Raw genomic sequence first — 20,032 nt, 5'->3', positions numbered from 1 at the left:
TGGAGTTCTCAGGAGATCAGATGTATATGTGGGTATTTTTATGTAGATTACAAATTTTGGAGATATTCTGTAAATTGTAAATTTTAGAGATATTCTGGAATTTGATTATTAGATAATGGTTCAAACAACAACTAACATTCTGGAAATATAAATTCACCATATTAGAGTTACGTTTAGATTGATATCTTGGTGCAATAAGGCTGAAACCAAACCTTTACCAGGAGCGTCTTAGACGTGTGTCTTTAAGCTTTGGAGCCCAATTGTTAGAGATGGTTTTCTCGGAACGATGACTAGGGACCTTGCTATTGATTATTAATAGTTTTGGTGTCAGCCATAGTAATTGGAATGGTCATTCATGGCAGTATAGTCGGTAGATGCATTGCCTTAGGAATAAACAGTAGAGGAAGATGGCATCATTGAAGCTTGATGAGAGGATTCGCCAGGTGGTTGGTGGTGCATGGCTGCTACCTCTGACCGAAATTTGTATCTCATGATCTCTGCTCTCACTGAGTTGAGCTTTGACTGTAGGGACTGTGCTTGATGTTGTAGTGAGGATATGGCTCCCATACACCCATACACTGGATCTCTCAGTCGAACGTTGGCTTCATAAACCAGGCTATTCGCTGCATCTACTCGCTGACTCTCGGGGACTTCCTGTTCAAGCATAACCCCACAAGAAAGAATCAAACACCAAATAAAAATGAAAATTGCACATATTCATTATAGCAATATTTTTATCATCATGTTACTCTTCCACTAATACTCTAGCAGCCTCCCACTAGCAAGGAACTAACTGAACCTATGAAAATTGCACATATTCATTATAACAATATTTTTTTTTTATCATCGTGTCACTCTTCCACTAATACTCTAGTGGCCTCCCACTAACGAAGAACTGAATCTAAAAATGGGTAACCAAATAAAAATCATTCTGCCCAACCAAACTAAATAACCCAATTCCCCAATTCACTAAGATATGAACCTTTAACAATCTCTTAACCCATTTAAAATAAAATAAAATTCTCATAACTAACTCAATGACTAAACTATCATCTTGATAATAAATTATTAATTATCAACATAAAAAAATTCATTAAAAAAATCCACTATGTTATTACGAAGTAAAGAGAAGTTACAGTTATATGCCAACATCCTTGATAAGAGCTTAGTGAAGAAGAAGAATGCCCCTCCTCCACCTCTACACTAAAATCCAAGAACAAGTTTTAATGTGTAAAGCCAATCTGCCAAAATTTAAATTTAGATCATTGTTACACCAACTACTAACACTTACCAATCAAAAATTAAACTTCAATCATCATTACAATGACTGCAACTAAAACACAACACCAAAGCTAATCTACCAAAATTTAAATTTAGATCATTGTTACACCAACTACCAACACTTACTAATCAAAAATTAAACTTCAATCATCATTACAATGACTGCAACTAAAACACAACACCAAAAACCATTCTATTAATAGTTACCCATCCTCTTACTAGTTGTATGGCCTAATATATCCTTAAGATTTAGAACATTTAGGAGGTAGAGGCATATTAGGCTAGGTTTAGATTGGAGTTCTCAGGAGATCAGATGTATATGTGGGTATTTTTATGTAGATTACAAATTTTGGAGATATTTTGTAAATTGTAAATTTTAGAGATATTTTGGAATCTGATTATTAGAAAATGGTTCAAACAACAACTAACATTATGGAAATATAAATTCACCATATTAGAGTTAGGTCTAGATTGATATCGAGTTAGTTTTAGATTCATATCTTGGTGCAATAAAACTGAAACCAAACCCTTACAAGGAGCGTCTTGGACGTGTGTCCTTAAGCTTTGGAGCCTTAAGATATTAGAGGTATATTAGGACTAGGTTTAGATGGGTCTCTTGGTGCAATAGAACTAAACCAAACCCTTACCAGGAGCATCTTGGACACGTTGCTTGCACTGAAAACCTTGTGAATAGACATGAATTTTTTAGGCTTGTGAGGGGAAAAATATGGCGAGAATAGCCAAGAAAAAGTTTTAATGTGTAAAGCTAATATGCCAAAATTTAAATTTAGATCATTGTTACACCAACTACTAACACTTACCAATCAAAAATTGAACTTGAATCATCATTACAATGACTGCAACTAAAACACAACACCAAAGCTAATCTGCCAAAATTTAAATTTAGATCATTGTTACACCAACTACTAACACTTACCAATCAAAAATTAAACTTCAATCGTCATTACAATGACTGTAACTAAAACACAACACCAAAAACCATTCTACTAATAGTTACCCATCCTCTTACTAGCTGTATGGCCTAATATATCCTTAAGATTTAGAACATTTAGGGGGTAGAGGCATATTAGGCTAGGTTTAGATTGGATTTCTCAAGAGATCAGAAGTATATGTGGGTATTTTTATGTAGATTACAATTTTTTGAGATATTTTGTAAATTGTAAATTTTAGAGATATTCTGGAATCTGATTATTAGAAAATGGTTCAAACAATAACTAACATTCTGGAAATACAAATTCACCATATTGGAGTTAGGTTTAGATTGATATCGAGTTAGGTTTAGATTGATATCTTGGTGCAATAAAACTGAGACCAAACCCCTACCAGGAGCGTCTTAGACGTGTGTCCTTAAGCTTTGGAGCCTTAAGATATTAGAGGTATATTAAAACTAGGTTTAGATGGGTCTCTTGGTGCAATAAAATTTAACCAAACCCGTAGCAGGAGCATCTTTGACATGTTGCTTGCACTTAAAACCTTGTGAACAGACACAAATTTTTTAGGCTCGTGAGGGGAAAAATATGGCGAGAATGGGCACTCCTGAGCACACTGCCTCCTTAGGAGCTTGCAGGCCGCGAATGGAGTGATGGTGTTTAAAGTCCCGGGGGGTTCAAGGATTTTCCTGTACCCCATGCGATCTGCATCTGCTAATTGCTTAAAACTCGTTATCCTGGAAAAGCTCTCAAAGTTTTCCCTGAACCAACAAATTTAGACAATAAGTAAGGAAATTTAAATTGTTTCTATTCAAATCACATGATCTTCAAAACCCAAAGCACTGAGACCATTGTTGGAATCTCAAATTAAATGATAAATTAAAAACCCAAAAGCATTGAGACCATTGTTGAAATCTCAAATTAAATGCTAAATTCGATCAGTAAATACTGTCACCTGGACTGAGCCAAATCACCTTCACATGAGTCGTATGTTATCCCTTCCTTGTCTGAAAAGGTTGAGTTATCTCTTACACTCATGGAAACAACTATTTTTCCATAGTCTACTAGAAAATTACTTTGGCACTGATTTCTTGATTAGGGCAGCATATTTACTTTGCCAGTTTGTTTGGGTTGTGTCTTAATCTTTGCAGTGTTCTGCTTGAGGCCTGTTCCTCCCCCTACATGTTGATTGACCTGACTCGTAGCTGCAATGCTCTTCTCTCTTTCTCGAGCTTATGGCTTTCGTGAGAATGTTTGAGGTTTGATAGACCTCTTTCATGTTGATTTTTTTCCATTAGCTCGACTATGTCCATAGGTATCTCATCTTCCATTACAGAAAGCTTCTGCCTACTTTGCTCATGCTCAGGGTTGAGGAAATCGTGTTGAGGTGCCTTGTCTCTCGATGCTGACATAAACGGTAAAGTGCCCTGAGACAATTGAAAAGCATTGGGGACGACTTTAGATAAACTTGAAGTTGAAGAATTCCGAACCAAAAAATGAGTAAAACCTTGTTACAGAGTTGTCTAATTGTTGAAGAGGAGGAAAATGTAACTTCAATCTGTACATTCTTAATGAATCAGAAGCATATGAAAGTAAATAGATCAAGGTTTACTTTAGTTTATTTAAAATAACCATCCTCAATAGAATCCTGTTGTAACTTTCACAACGACAAGCCTTTAACAATCTCTTAACCCATTTAAAATAAAATAAAATAATAGAAAAAAAGAAAATTCTCATAACTAACTCAATGACTAAACCATCATCTTGATAATAAATTATTAATTATCAGCATAAAAAAATTCATTAAAAAATGCCACTACGTTATTATGAAGTGAAGAGAAGTTATAGTTATATGCCAACATCCTTGATAGGAGCTTAGCGAAGAAGGAGAATGCCCCTCCTCCACCTCTACACTAAAAGCCAAGAACAAGTTTTAATGTGTAAAGCTAATCAACCCAAAGTTAAATTTGGACAAGTTTTAATAAAAGCCAAGAACAAGTTGTTGGAAAGTGTGCAACAAGAAATGCTAATTTTAGAAAGTGCTAAAAATAGAATTGCTAAAAAATAGCACTTCTAAAAATAGCAGTTTGGCCAATGAGCATTTTGGCCACCTTGGGTGAGAGGTGAAACTACTAAAAATAGAATCTTCTAAAAATAGCATTTTTGGGTCCCTTCCTATTTTTAGCAGTCCCTGGTCTAACTATAGGAAGTAAAAACAAATTTGGTCTTAACAACGGTTTAAAATGTTAATTAATTAATCTCCATGAGTTAATTAGTTGAGGAAAAACAAACTTGAAGTCTATGTGATGACATGCAATAGTTTATCTATTAATTGATGAATTTATCCATCAGTTAAAGAGATAAGGATGAGTTGTAATTAGTTGGCTCAGTTAACTGAGTCAAGCCCAGTTAGATTAATTTAACAAGTTGTTAAATTAATGAGATTTAGTTTTTTAATGCTTGCATGCATGTAACAACTGGTATTTTCAGATAACTGAATATTATAGCTTAAATAACTCATGCATGTCAGTTCAAACAAAGACCCAGTTGAGATCAGAGAAGGGACAATGTACTATCAGTTGGATGAATATTTTTCCTATAAAGGAAGCTCATCCATGATGAGGATTTATCTCCTTCAAGTTTGTGCAGTTAGATCAGAGGTTAGTGAGTGTGTGAAGAGGCCAATTCACACAGGTGGCAGCACTGGACCCCAAGGAAACTGCACAAGGAAATAGGAGGCTTGGAGGGCAAAGGAGAAGGTTTGTGAGAAGCCTTTGACTGTCTATGAGCAACAGAGGGATTGTACTAAGAGCTGGATAGCTTCTGAGCTAAGGCTTTGTGTAATCCGGACTATATTTCCACTTGTATGATAATACAGAGATGGGGTTTTAGGCAGGTGCTTTCCCCGGGTAAATTCTTCTGTGTTATGTGTGATTGATTCCTTCTTATCAGTTATATGTGTTCTTATTGATGTTGCTCATGGTTGATTAAGCTTCCGCTAAATTGTTTGTAGAAGTAGATCAAGTGTTTTGCTTTAGTACATTTCATTACCAGGTTGATCTACAGGTGGGAAATTTCTACATGGTATTAGAGCTAGCTGATTTGTAGAAAAAGTTCTACATGGTATCAAAGCTAGCTGATTTGTAGAAAAATTCTACAAAACTCTACACAAGTTTTAATGTGTAAATCTAATCTGCCCAAATTTAAATTTAGACAAGTTTTAATGTGTAAAGCTAATCTGCCAAAATTTAAATTTAGATCATTGTTACACCAACTACTAACACTTATCAATCAAAAATTAAACTTCAATCATCATTACAATGACTGCAACTAAAACACAACACCAAAAACCATTCCACTAATAGTTACCCATCCTCTTACTAGCTCTATGGCCTAATATATCCTTAAGCTTTAGAACATTTAGGAGTTAGAGGAATATTAGGTTAGGTTTAGATTGGAGTTCTCAGGAGATCAGATGTATATGTGGGTATTTTTATGTAGATTACAAATTTTGGAGATATTCTGTAAATTGTAAATTTTAGAGATATTCTGCAATTTGATTATTAGAAAATGGTTCAAACAACAACTAACATTCTGGAAATATAAATTCACCATATTAGAGTTATGTTTAGATTGATATCTTGGTGCAATAAAACTGAAACCAAACCCTTACCAGGAGCATCTTGGAAATGTGTCTTTAAGCTTTGGAGCCCAATTGTTAGAGATGGTTTTCTCATAATGATGACTAGGGACCTTGCTATTGATTATTAATAGTTGTGGTGTCAGCCATAGTAATTGGAATGGTCGTTCATGGTAGTATAGTCGATAGATGCATTGCCTTGGGAATAAACAGCAAAGGAAGATGACGTCATTGAAGCTTGATGAGAGGATTGGCCGGGTGGCTAGTGGTGCATGGTTGCTGCCTCTGAGCGAAATTTGTATCTCCTGATCTCTGCTCTCACTGAGTTGAGCTTTGACTGTAGGGGTTGTGCTTGTTGTTGCAGTGAGGATATGTCTCCCATACACCCATACACTAGATCCCTCAGGCGAACGTTGGCTTCATAAACTAGGTTGTTCGCTGCATCTGCTCGCTGACTCTCAGGGACTTCCTATTCAAGCCCAACCCCACAAGAAGGAATCAAAACCAACAAAAAAAATGAAAATTGCACATATTCATTATAACAATATTTTTTATCATCATGTCACTCTTTCACTAATACTCTAGCAGCCTCCCACTAGCAAGGAACTAACTGAACCTATGAAAATTGCACATATTCATTATAACAATATTTTTTATCATCATGTCACTCTTCCAATAATATTCTAGTGGCCTCCCACTAACAAAGAACTGAATCTAAACCTGGGTAACCAAATAACAATCATTCTGCCCAACCAACCTAAATAACCCAATTCCCCAATTCACTAAGATATGAACCTTTAACAATCTCTTAACCCATTTAAAATAAATAAATAAAATTCTCATAACTAACTCAGTGACTAAACCATCATCTTGATAATAAATTATTAATTATCAGCATAAAATAAATTCATTAAAAAATGCCACTACGTTATTACGAAGTAAAGAGAAGTTACAGTTATATGCCAACATCCTTGATAGGAGCTTAGTGAAGAAGCAGAATGCCCCTCCTCCACCTCTACACTAAAAGCCAAGAACAAGTTTTAATGTGTAAAGATAATCTGTCAAAATTTAAATTTAGATCATTGTTACACCAACTACTAACACTTACCAATCAAAAATTAAACTTCAATCATCATTACAATGACTGCAACTAAAACACAACACCAAAAACCATTCTACTAATAGTTACCCATCCTCTTACTAGTTGTATAGCCTAATATATCCTTAAGATTTAGAACATTTAGGAGGTAGAGGCATATTATGCTAGGTTTAGATTGGAGTTCTTGGGAGATCAGATGTATATGTGGGTATTTTTATGTAGATTACAAATTTTTGAGATATTCTATAAATTGTAAATTTTAGAGATATTCTGGAATCTAATTATTAGAAAATGGTTCAAACAACAACTAACAATTTGGAAATATAAATCCACCATATTAGAGTTAGGTTTAGATTGATATCAAGTTAGGTTTAGATTGATATCTTGGTGCAATAAAACTGAAACCAAACCCTTACCAGGAGCATCTTGGATGTGTGTCCTTAGGCTTTGGAGCCTTAAGATATTAGAGGTATATTAGAACTAGGTTTATATGGGTCCCTTGGTGCAATAAAATTAAACCAAACCCTTCCCAGGAGCATCTTGGACACGTTTCTTGCACCGAAAACCTTGTGAACAGACGCGAATTTTTGAGGCTCATGAGGGGAAAAATATGGAGAGAATAGCCAAGAACAAGTTTTAATGTGTAAAGCTAATCTGCCAAAATTTAAATTTAGATCATTGTTACACCAACTACTAACACTTACCAATCAAAAATTAAACTTCAATCTTCATTACAATGACTGCAACTAAAACACAACACCAGAGCTAATCTGCCAAAATTTAAATCTAGATCATTGTTACACCAACTACTAACACTTACCAATCAAAAATTAAACTTCAATCATCATTACAATGACTGCAACTAAAACACAACACCAAAAACCATTCTACTAATAGTTACCCATCCTCTTATTAGTTGTATGGCCTAATATATCCTTAAGATTTAGAACATTTAGTAGGTAGAGGCATATTAGGCTAGGTTTAGATTGGAGTTCTCAAGAGATCAGATGTATATGTGGGTATTTTTATGTAGATTACAAATTTTGGAGATATTCTGTAAATTGTAAATTTTAGAGATATTCTAGAATCTGATTATTAGAAAATGGTTCAAACAACAACTAACATTCTGGAAATATAAATTCACCATATTAGAGTTAGGTTTAGATTGATATCGAGTTAGGTTTAGATTGATATCTTGGTGCAATAAAATTGAAACCAAACCCTTACCAAGAGCGTCTTGGACGTGTGTCCTTAAGCTTTGGAGCCTTAAGATATTAGAGGTATATTAGAACTAGGTTCATATGGGTCTCTTGGTGCAATAAAATTAAACCAAACCCTTACCAGGAGCATCTTGGACACGTTGCTTGCACCGAAAACCTTGTGAACAGACGTGAATTTTTGAGGCTCATGAGGGGAAAAATATGGCGAGAATGGGCACTCCTGAGCACAATGCCTCCTCAAGAGCTTGCAGGCTGCGCATGGAGTGATGGTGTTTAAAGTCCCTGGGGGGCCAAGGATTTTCCTGTGCCCCATGCGATTTGCATCTGCTAATTGCTTAAAACTTGCTCTCCTGGAAAAGCTCTCAAAGTTTTCCCTGAACCAACATATTCAGACAATAAGTAAGGAAATTTAAATTGTTTCTATTCAAATCACATGATCTTCAAAACCCAAAGCACTGAGACCATTGTTGGAATCTTAGATTAAATGATAAATTAAAAACCCAAAAGCATTGAGACCATTGTTGAAATCTTAGATTAAATGATAAATTCGATCAATAAATACTATCACCTGGATTGAGCCAGATCACCTTCACATGAGCAGTATGTTATCCCTTCCTTGTCTAAAAAGGTTGAGTTATCTCTTACACTCTAGGAAACGTCTATTTTTCCATAGTCTACTAGAAAATTACTTTGGCACTGATTTCTTGATTAGGGCAGCATATTTACTTTGCCAGTTTGTTTGGGTTGTGTCTTAATCTTTGCAGTGTTCTTCTTGAGGCCTGTTCCTCCCCCTACATGTTGATTGACCTAACTCGTAGCTGCTTTTTTCATTTGCAATCCTCTTCTCTCTTTCTCGAGCTTATGGCTTTCGTGAGAATGTTTGAGGTTTGATACACCTCGTTCATGTTGACTTTTTTCCATTAGCTCGACTATGTCCATAGGTATCTCATCTTCCATTACAGAAAGCTTCTGCCTACTTTGCTCATACTCAGGGTTGAGGAAATCGTGTTGAGGTGCCTTGTCTCTCAATGCAAACATAAAAAGTACCCTGAGACATTTGAAGAGCATTGGCGACAGCTTCAGATAAACTTGAAGTTGAAGAATTCTGAACCAGAAAATGAGTAAAACCTTTTTATAGAGTTGTCTAATTGTTTAAGAGGAGGAAAATGTAACTTCAATATGTGGATTCTTAATGAATCAGAAGCATATGAAAGTAAACAGATCAAGGTTTACTTTAGTTTATTTAAATTAACCATCCTTAATAGAATCATGTTGTAACTTTCACAATGACAAGGTAGCATTCTATATGCTTAGTGAATTGAATGCAAGGACTTTGAGAAAATAAAAGACAGTGAAACAATCAAGCATCATATCACCTATCTATATTTGATCGATCACTCTAAACCCAAGAGAATCAAAATAGTTGTCTTCAACCAGTGGAGCAGGACAACTTAGAAGCATAACCATTCATCCATGACAGGATAAAACAATAACTGGTAACTGTTGTTAACCAAGATGAGCCTCTCCTGGTAACTATTGTTAACCAAGATGAGCCTCTCCTAAATGGTTGTCATTCCAGCATTTTAAAATTCAAATTCAAAGCCAGTAAAATCTTTTGTCCAAAACGTAGATTCTATGATGTCTATTGGATAACCTTCTATAGATGTTAATTTTTTTTATTTTTATTTTTTTAATAGTATTTATATAAAAATAAGGTAGAAAAATGTTTTGTCCAAAACGTAGATTCTATAATGTCTATTGGATAACCTTTTATAGATATTAAATTTTATTTTATTTTATTTTTAACAGTATTTATATAAAATAAGGTATCAAGTGTGGTAAATCATCATAAAAAACTAGTAGGGTGGTTAAATTCTAATTTAGCTTTAAAAAACTACAAGCACATAGTGAATGTCACAGAACAATAAGGTTGTGTTTGAAATGGAGGGATCACAAAGTGTATTTACAAAGAAAATAATGTTCAATATCATAAGTAAAACATATTTTTTTTAACAAAAATAATAATGGAGGGCTCAACTAATTTTAAATAATATTATTTAAGGCTCTTTGGTGACCAAATTTGGAAGGAGTCGATAGTCACAAGGAAAATCTTGTGCATACTCCTTTGTTCATGCATTGGTCATGGTTTGAGGGTTGGAAGATAAACTTGATTATGGAAGGCTTGACCAACACATACTCTCTTTTGATCTGACTAAATGTTGACAAATATCACTTCTTCCTCTTTCCCTTCATTGAAATTTACTACCACAAGAGAGCATAAATAGAAAAGGACCAATCCTTCTGGAAATATAAATTCACCATATTAGAGTTAGGTTTAGATTGATATCTTGGTGCAATAAAATGGAAACCACACCCTTACCAAGAGCGTCTTGGACGTGTGTCCTTAAGCTTTAGAGCCTTAAGAGATTAGAGGTATATTAGAACTAGGTTTAGATGGGTCTCTTGGTGCAACAAAAATAAACCAAACCCTTACCAGGAGCATCTTGGACACGTTGCTTGCACCAAAAACCTTGTAAACAGATGCAAATTTTTGAGGGTCGTGAGGGGGAAAATATGGCGAGAATGGGCACTCCTGAGCACAACGCCTCCTCAGGAGCTTGCAGGCCGCGCATGGAGTGATGGTGTTTAGAGTCCCCGGTAGCCCAAGGATTTTCCTTCGCCCCATGCGATCTGCATCTACTAATTGCTTAAAACTCTCTCTCCTAGAAAATCTCTCAAAATTTTCCCTGAACCAACAAATTCAGACAATAAGTAAGGATATTTAAATCGTTTCTATTCAAATCACAATATATTCAAAACCCAAAGCACTGAGACCATTGTTGAAATCTCAGATTAAAAGATAAATTAAAAACCCAAAAGCATTGAGACCATTATTGAAATCTTAGATTAAATGATAAATTCGATCAGTATATAGTATCACCTGGACTGAGCAAAGCTAGATCAACTTAAACGATGTAACTTGGATACTCTTTAAAATAGTTTAATTTCCCCAAAATAACTCCCATCCTCAACCCCTTAGATAAAAGCTATAACATGTTAAACATATATTGATGATTTTTATTTCCATATACCTTTCTCTGGACAATCAAACATGCTCACGCTTGAATTATAGGCTGGATCAGGTCTCCTGCCACTGCAACGAGGGTGATATAGTTTAGTCCATTAAACATGAAACAAATTTAATTTCAAATTTTCTAGGAACATTGTAGCAACACAACTGATAGGGATTGACCCAAGGCGCGCCTTGAAATTGACCGCACCCCAATCTGGGTAGTTAGCAGCACATCTCCTAGATTTTCATGAATGAATCCCAGAGGACCCACCAGAGATTTTCACGGGCCCATTAGATGTTTTCATACTAAAATTAGGATCACGGTTCTCTCCAGCAATGGCAGTAGAAAGAGAATTGAGCCCATTGTTAATATCCTCTTCCTGAGACTTTTTCTTCCTATTGCGAGGACTCTTGAAATGAGGCTTGGGACTCCGCTGATTTGGGTTTCCGAGGAGGGGCATTGAGAAAGAATGTTTCCTTCAACATGGAAAGATTTTTCAGCAAACCCATACCTTCCATCTACATTGCATTCAAATTCATGACATTTATCATCGTTTGCAATCTCAAGATTCACATTAGAGCCTTGGGTTTTGCAGTCCTTACCTCTTCTCGTATGTTCTTCTTCTTCCGCACAATCCAAAGGTGTTAATTGTAGATTCTCCTTGCGTGCTCCTTGCAAAACTCCTCCTGAGAAGCCCTAAATTCCCTGGAAGAAACATAAGCACATTTTCTAGATATATCTCCATCTTCTTTCCTTTCACTGCATTTTCATTCAGCGAGTTCCTTCTCGGGCTGATCATGCCTCTTTGAAACAAGGAATTTGCGAGGTTGAGCCTTGAAATTGACTGAACCCCAATCTAGGTAGTAGCACATCTCCTAGATTTACATGAATGAATCCCAGAGGCATTTCACAGGCCCATTAGATGTTTTCGCACTAAAATTAGGATCACGGTTCTCTCCAGCAATCGCAGCAAAAGGAGAATTGAGCCCATTGTTAATATCCTCTTCCTGACTTTTTCTTCCTATTGTGAGGACTCTTGAAATGAGGGTTGGGACTCTATTGATTTGGGTTTCCAAGGAGGGGCATTGAGCAAGAAGGTTTCCTTCAGCAGGGAAAGATTTCTCAGCAAACCCATATCTTCCATCTACATTGAATTCAAATTCATGACGTTTATCATCATTTGCAATCTGAAGATTCACATTAGAGCCATGGGTTTTGCAGTCCTTACCTCTTCCTGTATATTCTTCTTCTTCCGCATAATCTGAAGGTGTTAACTACAGATTCTCCTTGCAAAACTCCTCCTGGGAAACCCTCAATTCCTTGGAAGCAACACAAACACATTTTCTAGATATATCTCCATCTGCTTTCCTTTCACTACATTTGCATTCAATGGGTTCCTTCTTGGGCTGATCATACCTCTTTGCAACAAGGAAGTTGCGGGGTTGAGCCTTGAAATTGACTGAACCCCAATCTGGGTAATTAGTAGCACATCTCCTAGATTTACATGAATGAATCCCAAAGGCATTAGCCAACGAAGGTGTTTCTGAAATATTGGATTTCAGAGACCCACCAGAGCTTTTCACAGGCCCATTAGATGTTTTCACACTAAAATTACAATCACGGTTCTCTCCAACAATGGCAGCAAAAGGAGAATTGAGCCCATTGTTAATATCCTCTTCCTGAGACTTTTTCTTCCTGTTGTGAGGACTCTTGAAACGAGGGTTGGGACTCTGCTGATTTGGGTTTCCAAGGAGGGGCATTGAGCAAGAATGTTTCCTTTAGCAGGGAAAGAGTTGAGTTCCGAGGAGGGGAGGAGGGGCGTCGAGCATCGTTTGCACTAGGTTTTTGAGGAGGGGCATCGAGCATTGGCTGCGTTGGGTCTCTAAGGAGGGGCATCATTCGCTGATTTGGGTTTCCCAGGAGTGGCATTCACTTTCTATTCATATGGTTTCAACCAGGATGATTAGTATGGTTTCAGTTATAACTATATGTTTAATCCAACGATGGAAATTATTTGAATCGTCTAACATCTCAATCAGACGGATTATAGAAAGATAGGTGTGATAAGAGGGGAGATAATTTCAGAGGGAACGCCTTACGATGTAATTATTTAGATTTTTTTTTTAATTTTATTATTTTATTTTTTACTATAAAATTATCATAGTTTTAATGATTTAGAAGGCTGAAAAAATATTATAAAAGTAATATCTAATTTGGATATAATTAAGTATTTATGGTAAAAAGTTTTCTTCATGTGCAACCTTCTCAATATGGTAAAGATGAAAAATTATTGCCTTAGATGTGTTGAAGTGCCAGGAATTGTTAAATGTTCAATTTATCCATGTAACTTGAGGGAAGGATATAATGATATTTTAATAATATCAATATCATTTGAAATGACATATTTATTACACAAAGTACATTTTACAACTCAATATGAAATACGTGTAATTCCTTTCATGCTAAAACTTGCACTAGCATGTTCCCTTTATAGTGTAGGCTATAATAAAAAGACATAATGATTGTATATATTTGGTTAGTTTTAAATAAAAGCATTATAAAATTCCAATAATCCTTAGAAGAATATATGTAAGCAACAAAAAAAAGGGGTTTTGTAGGTGAATTCCTTACAAAAGTGCCTCAACAAAACATAGTGTACAACACATAATACTACTAAGGAATTTTTTTAATAGACTTCATCCACCATTAGGTAATTATAGTAGGCTTGATTTGGCCATTAAAATTTAATTCAACTATCTTTCATTTACACCCCTCATTAACATACTTGTTTGTTTCTCTATTGAAAACTCTTAGGACAAGGAAATATGCTTTGGATGGGACATATTCTACAATTTCCTCACTCTTTTCATGATGTTTTACATAATTTCTCATTTGGGAGGGAACCTCTAACTAGATGATGTAGGATTAAGAAAGAATCTCACACAATACTGTAAGTGTGTCCACCTGGTGTTCTTTGGATAACAAAAGCCCCTAGTAGAGTCCATATACTTGTGCTTGATTATTTTTCATATGACCAAGACCTCATAGGTACCTAAACACTTTGTCTTGCTTGAGACCATAGAGTACCCTAGATGTGACAAAAATATTTCACTCCCACACTCAACCATAAATAAAATATTTTGATGTAAATATGAATAAAAATAATTGTATATTAACCTTAAGACAAAAGTAAGTAATCTAATATATATATATATATATATATATATATATATATATATATATATATATATATATATATATATTTTCACTTGTATTTTTTCATATGACCAAGACCTCATGAGTACCTAAACACTTTGTCTTCCTTGGGACCATAGAGTACCCCTAGATGTGATAAAAATATTTCACTCCCACACTCAACCATAAATAAAATATTTTGATGTACATATGAATACAAATAATTGTATATTAACCTTAAGCCAAAAGTAAGTAAAAATAAAATAAAATATTATATTTTCACTTTTGTATGCGAGGAAAATGTATAATTCCTATACTTTTAAAAATATTTCAATAAATTATTTTAATATTCATGTTAACTATATATATATATATATATTGTTTACCATAATAAAATATTTAATTGTGGAAAGAGAATAAATTATTGTAAGTAAAAAAAATCAAATACTTCCTAACAAGAAATAATAAGAAAGAGATTTGCAATTCATTTAATTCTTAGTTTAAAATTAATATGTAACATTTAAATTTTTTATTAATAATATAAAAGAAACAACTTGGATCATAAATAAAATATTTTGATGTTCATATTAAGTAGAATATTGCAATGTCAACTATATAGATATAAATTGAAAAAGCAAATTATTATGTTTAAAATGGCCTCATTGATTTGCAGTGTATTTTTTATATTAATTTTCTCTACAATTTAGTAAGATTTATTTTAATTGCAAGGTTAACTTGTGTACGCAACAAAATCCAAGTTTCTAAGGGAATTTTCAAGGGGTTGAATCTATTCATGCATTCAAAAATGCAGTTTATACAATAAAAGATATATATATATATATATATATATATATATATATATATATATATATATATATATATATATATTAAGGGTCTAAAGAGATGAAATCCCTAAATTTTTTTAAATAAAACAAATTTGATTTCAACTAAAACATTTTTATCAAATTTTAAACTTTTTCTTAGTTTTAAATATATATGAGATCCTTTAAACATAATATTTCATGTCGGCATTTTCATTAATTAAATTATCAATAAAAGAAAAAATTGAGTCTATAGGCGTCTCTATTTTGGAATAGAGTTTTCAAAATTTTCAATTAATTATCAATAATAATTATTAGGTAGATGATAAGTACTTAACCTCCACATAATATTCTAGAATATTCTTGATAATATCCTTTGATTTCTATAAAGTTGTTATGTTCTTTTTACCTTTTAATTAAATTGATTAATTAACAAAATTTCATATGAAACGAGTTCTAAATTTTTGGAAATTTGGTATTGTAACAACGCATATTTACAAATTAGAAATTTCAATGTTAAAAGTAGAGAAGAATCTCCATAATTAAAAAATTTCTATAGCCTTTTTTTAAAACCTATATATCTTTAATTTATATGTTATTTTTTAAATCATTAATAATAATAATTTAAAATAAAATTATAATTTAATTAATTGTTATAATTTTTTATTGAATTGAGACTTCTGTGATCCATATCAAATTTTTGAAGATTCTTCGGCGAAAATCACATAGAGAAACTTTTGTCGACGCGTTTCGAACCAACTAGTGTGGTTCATCGTCAGGACAAGTTGAATGAGCAGATCTCGCTATGCACTTTAAATAGATAGGGCAGAATATCCAATGACTCAAATTTCTCGATAAAGTAGTAGCTAAAAAGATAACGGCTAGTTTGACTATGATAAAGGGTATATATATATATATATATATATATATATATATATATATATGAAAATTCAGTTATTAATATATAATAGAATAAATAAATTAATAATTATAATAATAATATAATAATTAAAATTAATTATATTATAATAAGTTAAATAATAAAATAAATTAATTTTAAATTGTTAGATAAAAATATTAGTTAGTTATAAAAACCAAAATTAGAGTAATAGTTAATTATATTTATTAAAATATAAGATTAATAAATATTCGTCAAAAACTTAGAGAATTCAAGTGTTGGAAATATAAAAATTAATTCATGGTCTATTTAAGGGTAAAAAATAGTATATTAGTTTCAAATTAATTAATTATAAAATAGATTAATTTTAAATTAACTTAATGTAAATTAAGTTTAAATTAATACACATATATAAATATTTAAAAAATAAATAAAATAAAATTTTACCATATTAAAAATTAATTAACTAAGTTTGAATTAATAGTCAAAGAGTTTTCACATATATAAATATTTATAATAATAATAATAATAAAATTAATTACCATATTAAAAATTAATTAATCGATAATATAAGGGAGGGGAAGAAAGAAAACGACTAGGAGGAGAGGGCTGGGACCCAGCAACTAATGATCTTCCAGCCATCCTCTCTATTGAGATTGTTCGGTCTTTTTTCAATCTCCAGGGCTTCCCTAAATTTCCGGTGATGGAATTGCGACACTCTAGCAATCACACTAGCCTCCTCGATGCAGACATGATGATTGGTTTTCTCCAGAAGAGGGTCTAAAGAGCAGATTCCTGGTGTCCATCTTCCGTTTGTTCAAGGGACCACGGATAAGATTGCGAGGATTCTTAAGAAGCATAATATCCCCGCAACTTTTAGACCTCTTAACACCATTCGTAAATCCCTCAGATCTGTGAAGGATCCCATCGACCCCTTGGACATGAAAGGGTTTTATATTATTCCTTGTTCATGTGGGACCCCCTATATTGGTGAGACTGGTCGCTCCATTAATCAAAGGATTAGTGAGCACGCAGCTGACCTCAAGCATATGAGAACTAAGTCTTCCGCTTTAGCAGAGCATGTGGAGAAAACCAATCATCATGTTTGCATCGAGGAGGCTAGTGTGATTGCTAGAGTGTCGCAATTCCATCACAGAAAATTTAGGGAAGCCCTGGAGACTGAAAAAAGACCGAACAATCTCAATAGAGAGGATGGCTGGAAGATTAGTAGTTGCTGGGTCCCAGCCCTCTCCTCCTAGTCATTTTCTTTCTTCCCCTCCCTTATATTATCAATTAATTAATTTTTAATATGGTAATTATTATTATTATTATTATTATTTTAAATATTTATATATGTGAAAACTCTTTGACTATTAATTCAAACTTAATTTATCTACAAAAATTAATTTAAATCTATTTTAATTAATTAATTTAAACTATTAATTAATTTTTAATATGTTAAAATTTTATTTTATTTTATTTATTTTTTTTTTAAATATTTATATATGTGTATTAATTTAAACTTAATTTACATTAAGTTAATTTAAAATTAATCTATTTTAAATTAATTAATTTGAAACTAATATACTATTTTTTACCCTTAAAATAGACCATGAATTAATTTTTATATTTCCAACACTTGAATTCTCTAATTTTTTGACGAATATTTATTAATCTTATATTTTAATAAATATAATTAACTATTACTCTAATTTTGTTTTTTATAACTAACTAATATTTTTATCTAACAATTTAAAATTAATTTATTTTATACTTATTCTAACAATTTTACATTAACTTAGATTTATTAATATATTTGAAATTAATTTATTTTATGATTTACTTATTATAATATATTAATTTACTTATTCTATTATATATTTATTAATTTATTTATTCTATTATATGTTAATAACCGATTTTTCTTTTATAAAATATATATATAATACCCCTTATCATAGTCAAACTAGCCGTTATCTTTTTAGCTGTTACCTTATCAAGAAATTTGAGTCATTGGATATTCTACCCTATCTATTTAAAGTGCATAGCGAGATCTACTCATTCAACTTGTCCTGACGATGAACCACACTGGTTGGTTCGAAACGCGTCGACAAAAGTTTCTCTATGTGATTTTCGCCGAAGAATCTTCAAAAATGTTATAATTTTTTTTAACTACCTACTCTCTTAAAAAAAAAACTAGTTTTTTTTTTCAATTCCGTAGTTTGTTTTTGTAAGTGGCGGTTAGCACTAAAGCAATAGTTGGCCCAACATAATTGAAGAAAGAAATAAAAAACATAATACGGGGATCACTCATTAAAAGGTTAAATTCATATTCTGAGCATTCAAAACCTTAACTTTTAATGCGCCGAATACTTTGGTTTCTTGGACGAGTATGTGACAGTCCATTTTATTGTGCTTTGACAACTGTGTAGCATGATGTGTGCAGCGTATCAAACTCTCCTTCCCTTTGGAACATCTGACCACGAATTCCATTTAAATTCATCTAGATTCTTTGCTTATGTTTTCTCTTATTCCAGAATTGAACTTTCAATTTACAGAGAGAAGTCACAGTTAAGAGAAATGTGCTTTAACTAAAGACAAATTTTGTAGTCAACATATACCAAACAAGAGTCTATGAAAGAACAAGTAAAATTGTAAACATGGTCCTGTAGTCGTTTTCTCAACTAGGGGAGAAATTTTTGAAAAAAAATACGCTTACAACAATGCAAACTCTACCATAAAATTTATAGTCTTGATAAAAATAAAAACTCTAATACATACAGAAAATAATAGAAATATAATAGCAAATCAGATTCTTTCTTTAACTAACAAAAAGGATTTCCTAAATACGTAGTAAATATGTCATTATTGTTTCTTTAAATAACAAAAAGGATTTAAATACACAGTAAATATGTCATTATATAAGACTTTGCCAAAGCAAGTGTTCAAGACTCGGCCAACCACAAGTACATTCAAGAAAATAGAAATATAGCTATAATGAAAAACCCTCCCTATATAAATATGACTTTGAAATTTGGATAAACCCTAGGAGAAACTCGTCAGCGGGAAATGACTTTTGCCTTGGACCGAGAAGAACCTGAAAACTCTCATTACGCTTATTTAGTTATTCGGTATGACAACTTGCTCCAACACGGTTGTCCTCTTGTCCGGGGGGGATGGCATCCGAGGGCTAGGAACGTGGACAGGAAATTATGTAATTCCTTGGTATTTCAGTTCTTTGGTGGAGTTATTGCTTGTCTATTTATTTTTTTGCTTGTTTGCAATATGTTCGTGGGTTATAATAAAGATTAACAAGTTGAACGGTTGCACAAATCAAGATTCAGTTGACTATTAAAGGAGTGGGATCTAAGGGTGGAAGAACTTTCAATCGTCTAACATTGGATCTAACGATGCAGAGGAGTACAGTGTGGTAACTAGGGGAGTTATTCCCAGAGGGAATGCCTTACTGTGTAATTAAAAACATCAATTAATGTATATATATTAAATGCTAGTAATAATTGCATCAAAATTGTACAATACAATGTACATTTTATTTAATTAATTAAATCATAAGGCACTTTCTATTTATTCTAGTCGACATAATCCTTTAAACATGTCATAAATCTAGTGATATTGTTGTTTTGAATAAAAATTTCAAGGTGTAGATTTTAAATCCTAATAAACTTAAACATCTATAATCTTTTTTAACAAAAAATAGAATAGGTTTTCATATTTTAAAATTTGACAGTGTGTAAGTGCAGTTGTTACAACCTTTCCATTATTCACAAAGGCCAATTCAATTTGATTTTATTTGCTTTTTACTCCTAATGACCTTTTCAAAATTCAAAATTTTC

At 32.8% G+C, this 20,032-nt stretch overlaps 1 protein-coding gene across 1 annotated transcript; it reads right to left on the bottom strand.

Moving 5' to 3' along the window:
• Nucleotides 1–384: 384 nt before the first annotated feature.
• Nucleotides 385–3,643, bottom strand: LOC149230807 (LOB domain-containing protein 15-like). The gene is made up of 4 exons (XM_089381420.1): nucleotides 3,426–3,643; nucleotides 2,776–2,992; nucleotides 1,929–1,964; nucleotides 385–654 (listed from the first exon to the last, which is right to left on the bottom strand). The coding sequence occupies exons 1-4, from the start codon at nucleotides 3,641–3,643 to the stop codon at nucleotides 385–387; spliced, it is 741 nt and encodes a 246-aa protein (XP_089237546.1).
• Between the last annotated feature and the right edge of the window lie 16,389 nt (nucleotides 3,644–20,032).

Source organism: Pinus tabuliformis, chromosome J (assembly GCF_031772625.1).
Source record: "Pinus tabuliformis cultivar Carrire ecotype Pingquan chromosome J, CPIR1, whole genome shotgun sequence".
NCBI lineage: Eukaryota > Viridiplantae > Streptophyta > Pinopsida > Pinales > Pinaceae > Pinus > Pinus tabuliformis.
This window is presented reverse-complemented; position numbering and strand designations above follow the sequence as displayed.

Excerpts from the sequence above, each read along its gene's own strand:
- LOC149230807 (XM_089381420.1), bottom strand. The coding sequence starts at position 3,643 with ATGTCAGCATCGAGAGACAAGGCACCTCAACACGATTTCCTCAACCCT. Across the intron at positions 1,965-2,775 it reads AATTTGTGTCTGTTCACAAG|GTTTTCAGTGCAAGCAACGT; the intron begins GTTTTAAGTGCA and ends TCTATTCACAAG. Across the intron at positions 655-1,928 it reads ACGTGTCCAAGATGCTCCTG|GAAGTCCCCGAGAGTCAGCG; the intron begins GTAAGGGTTTGG and ends ATGCTTGAACAG.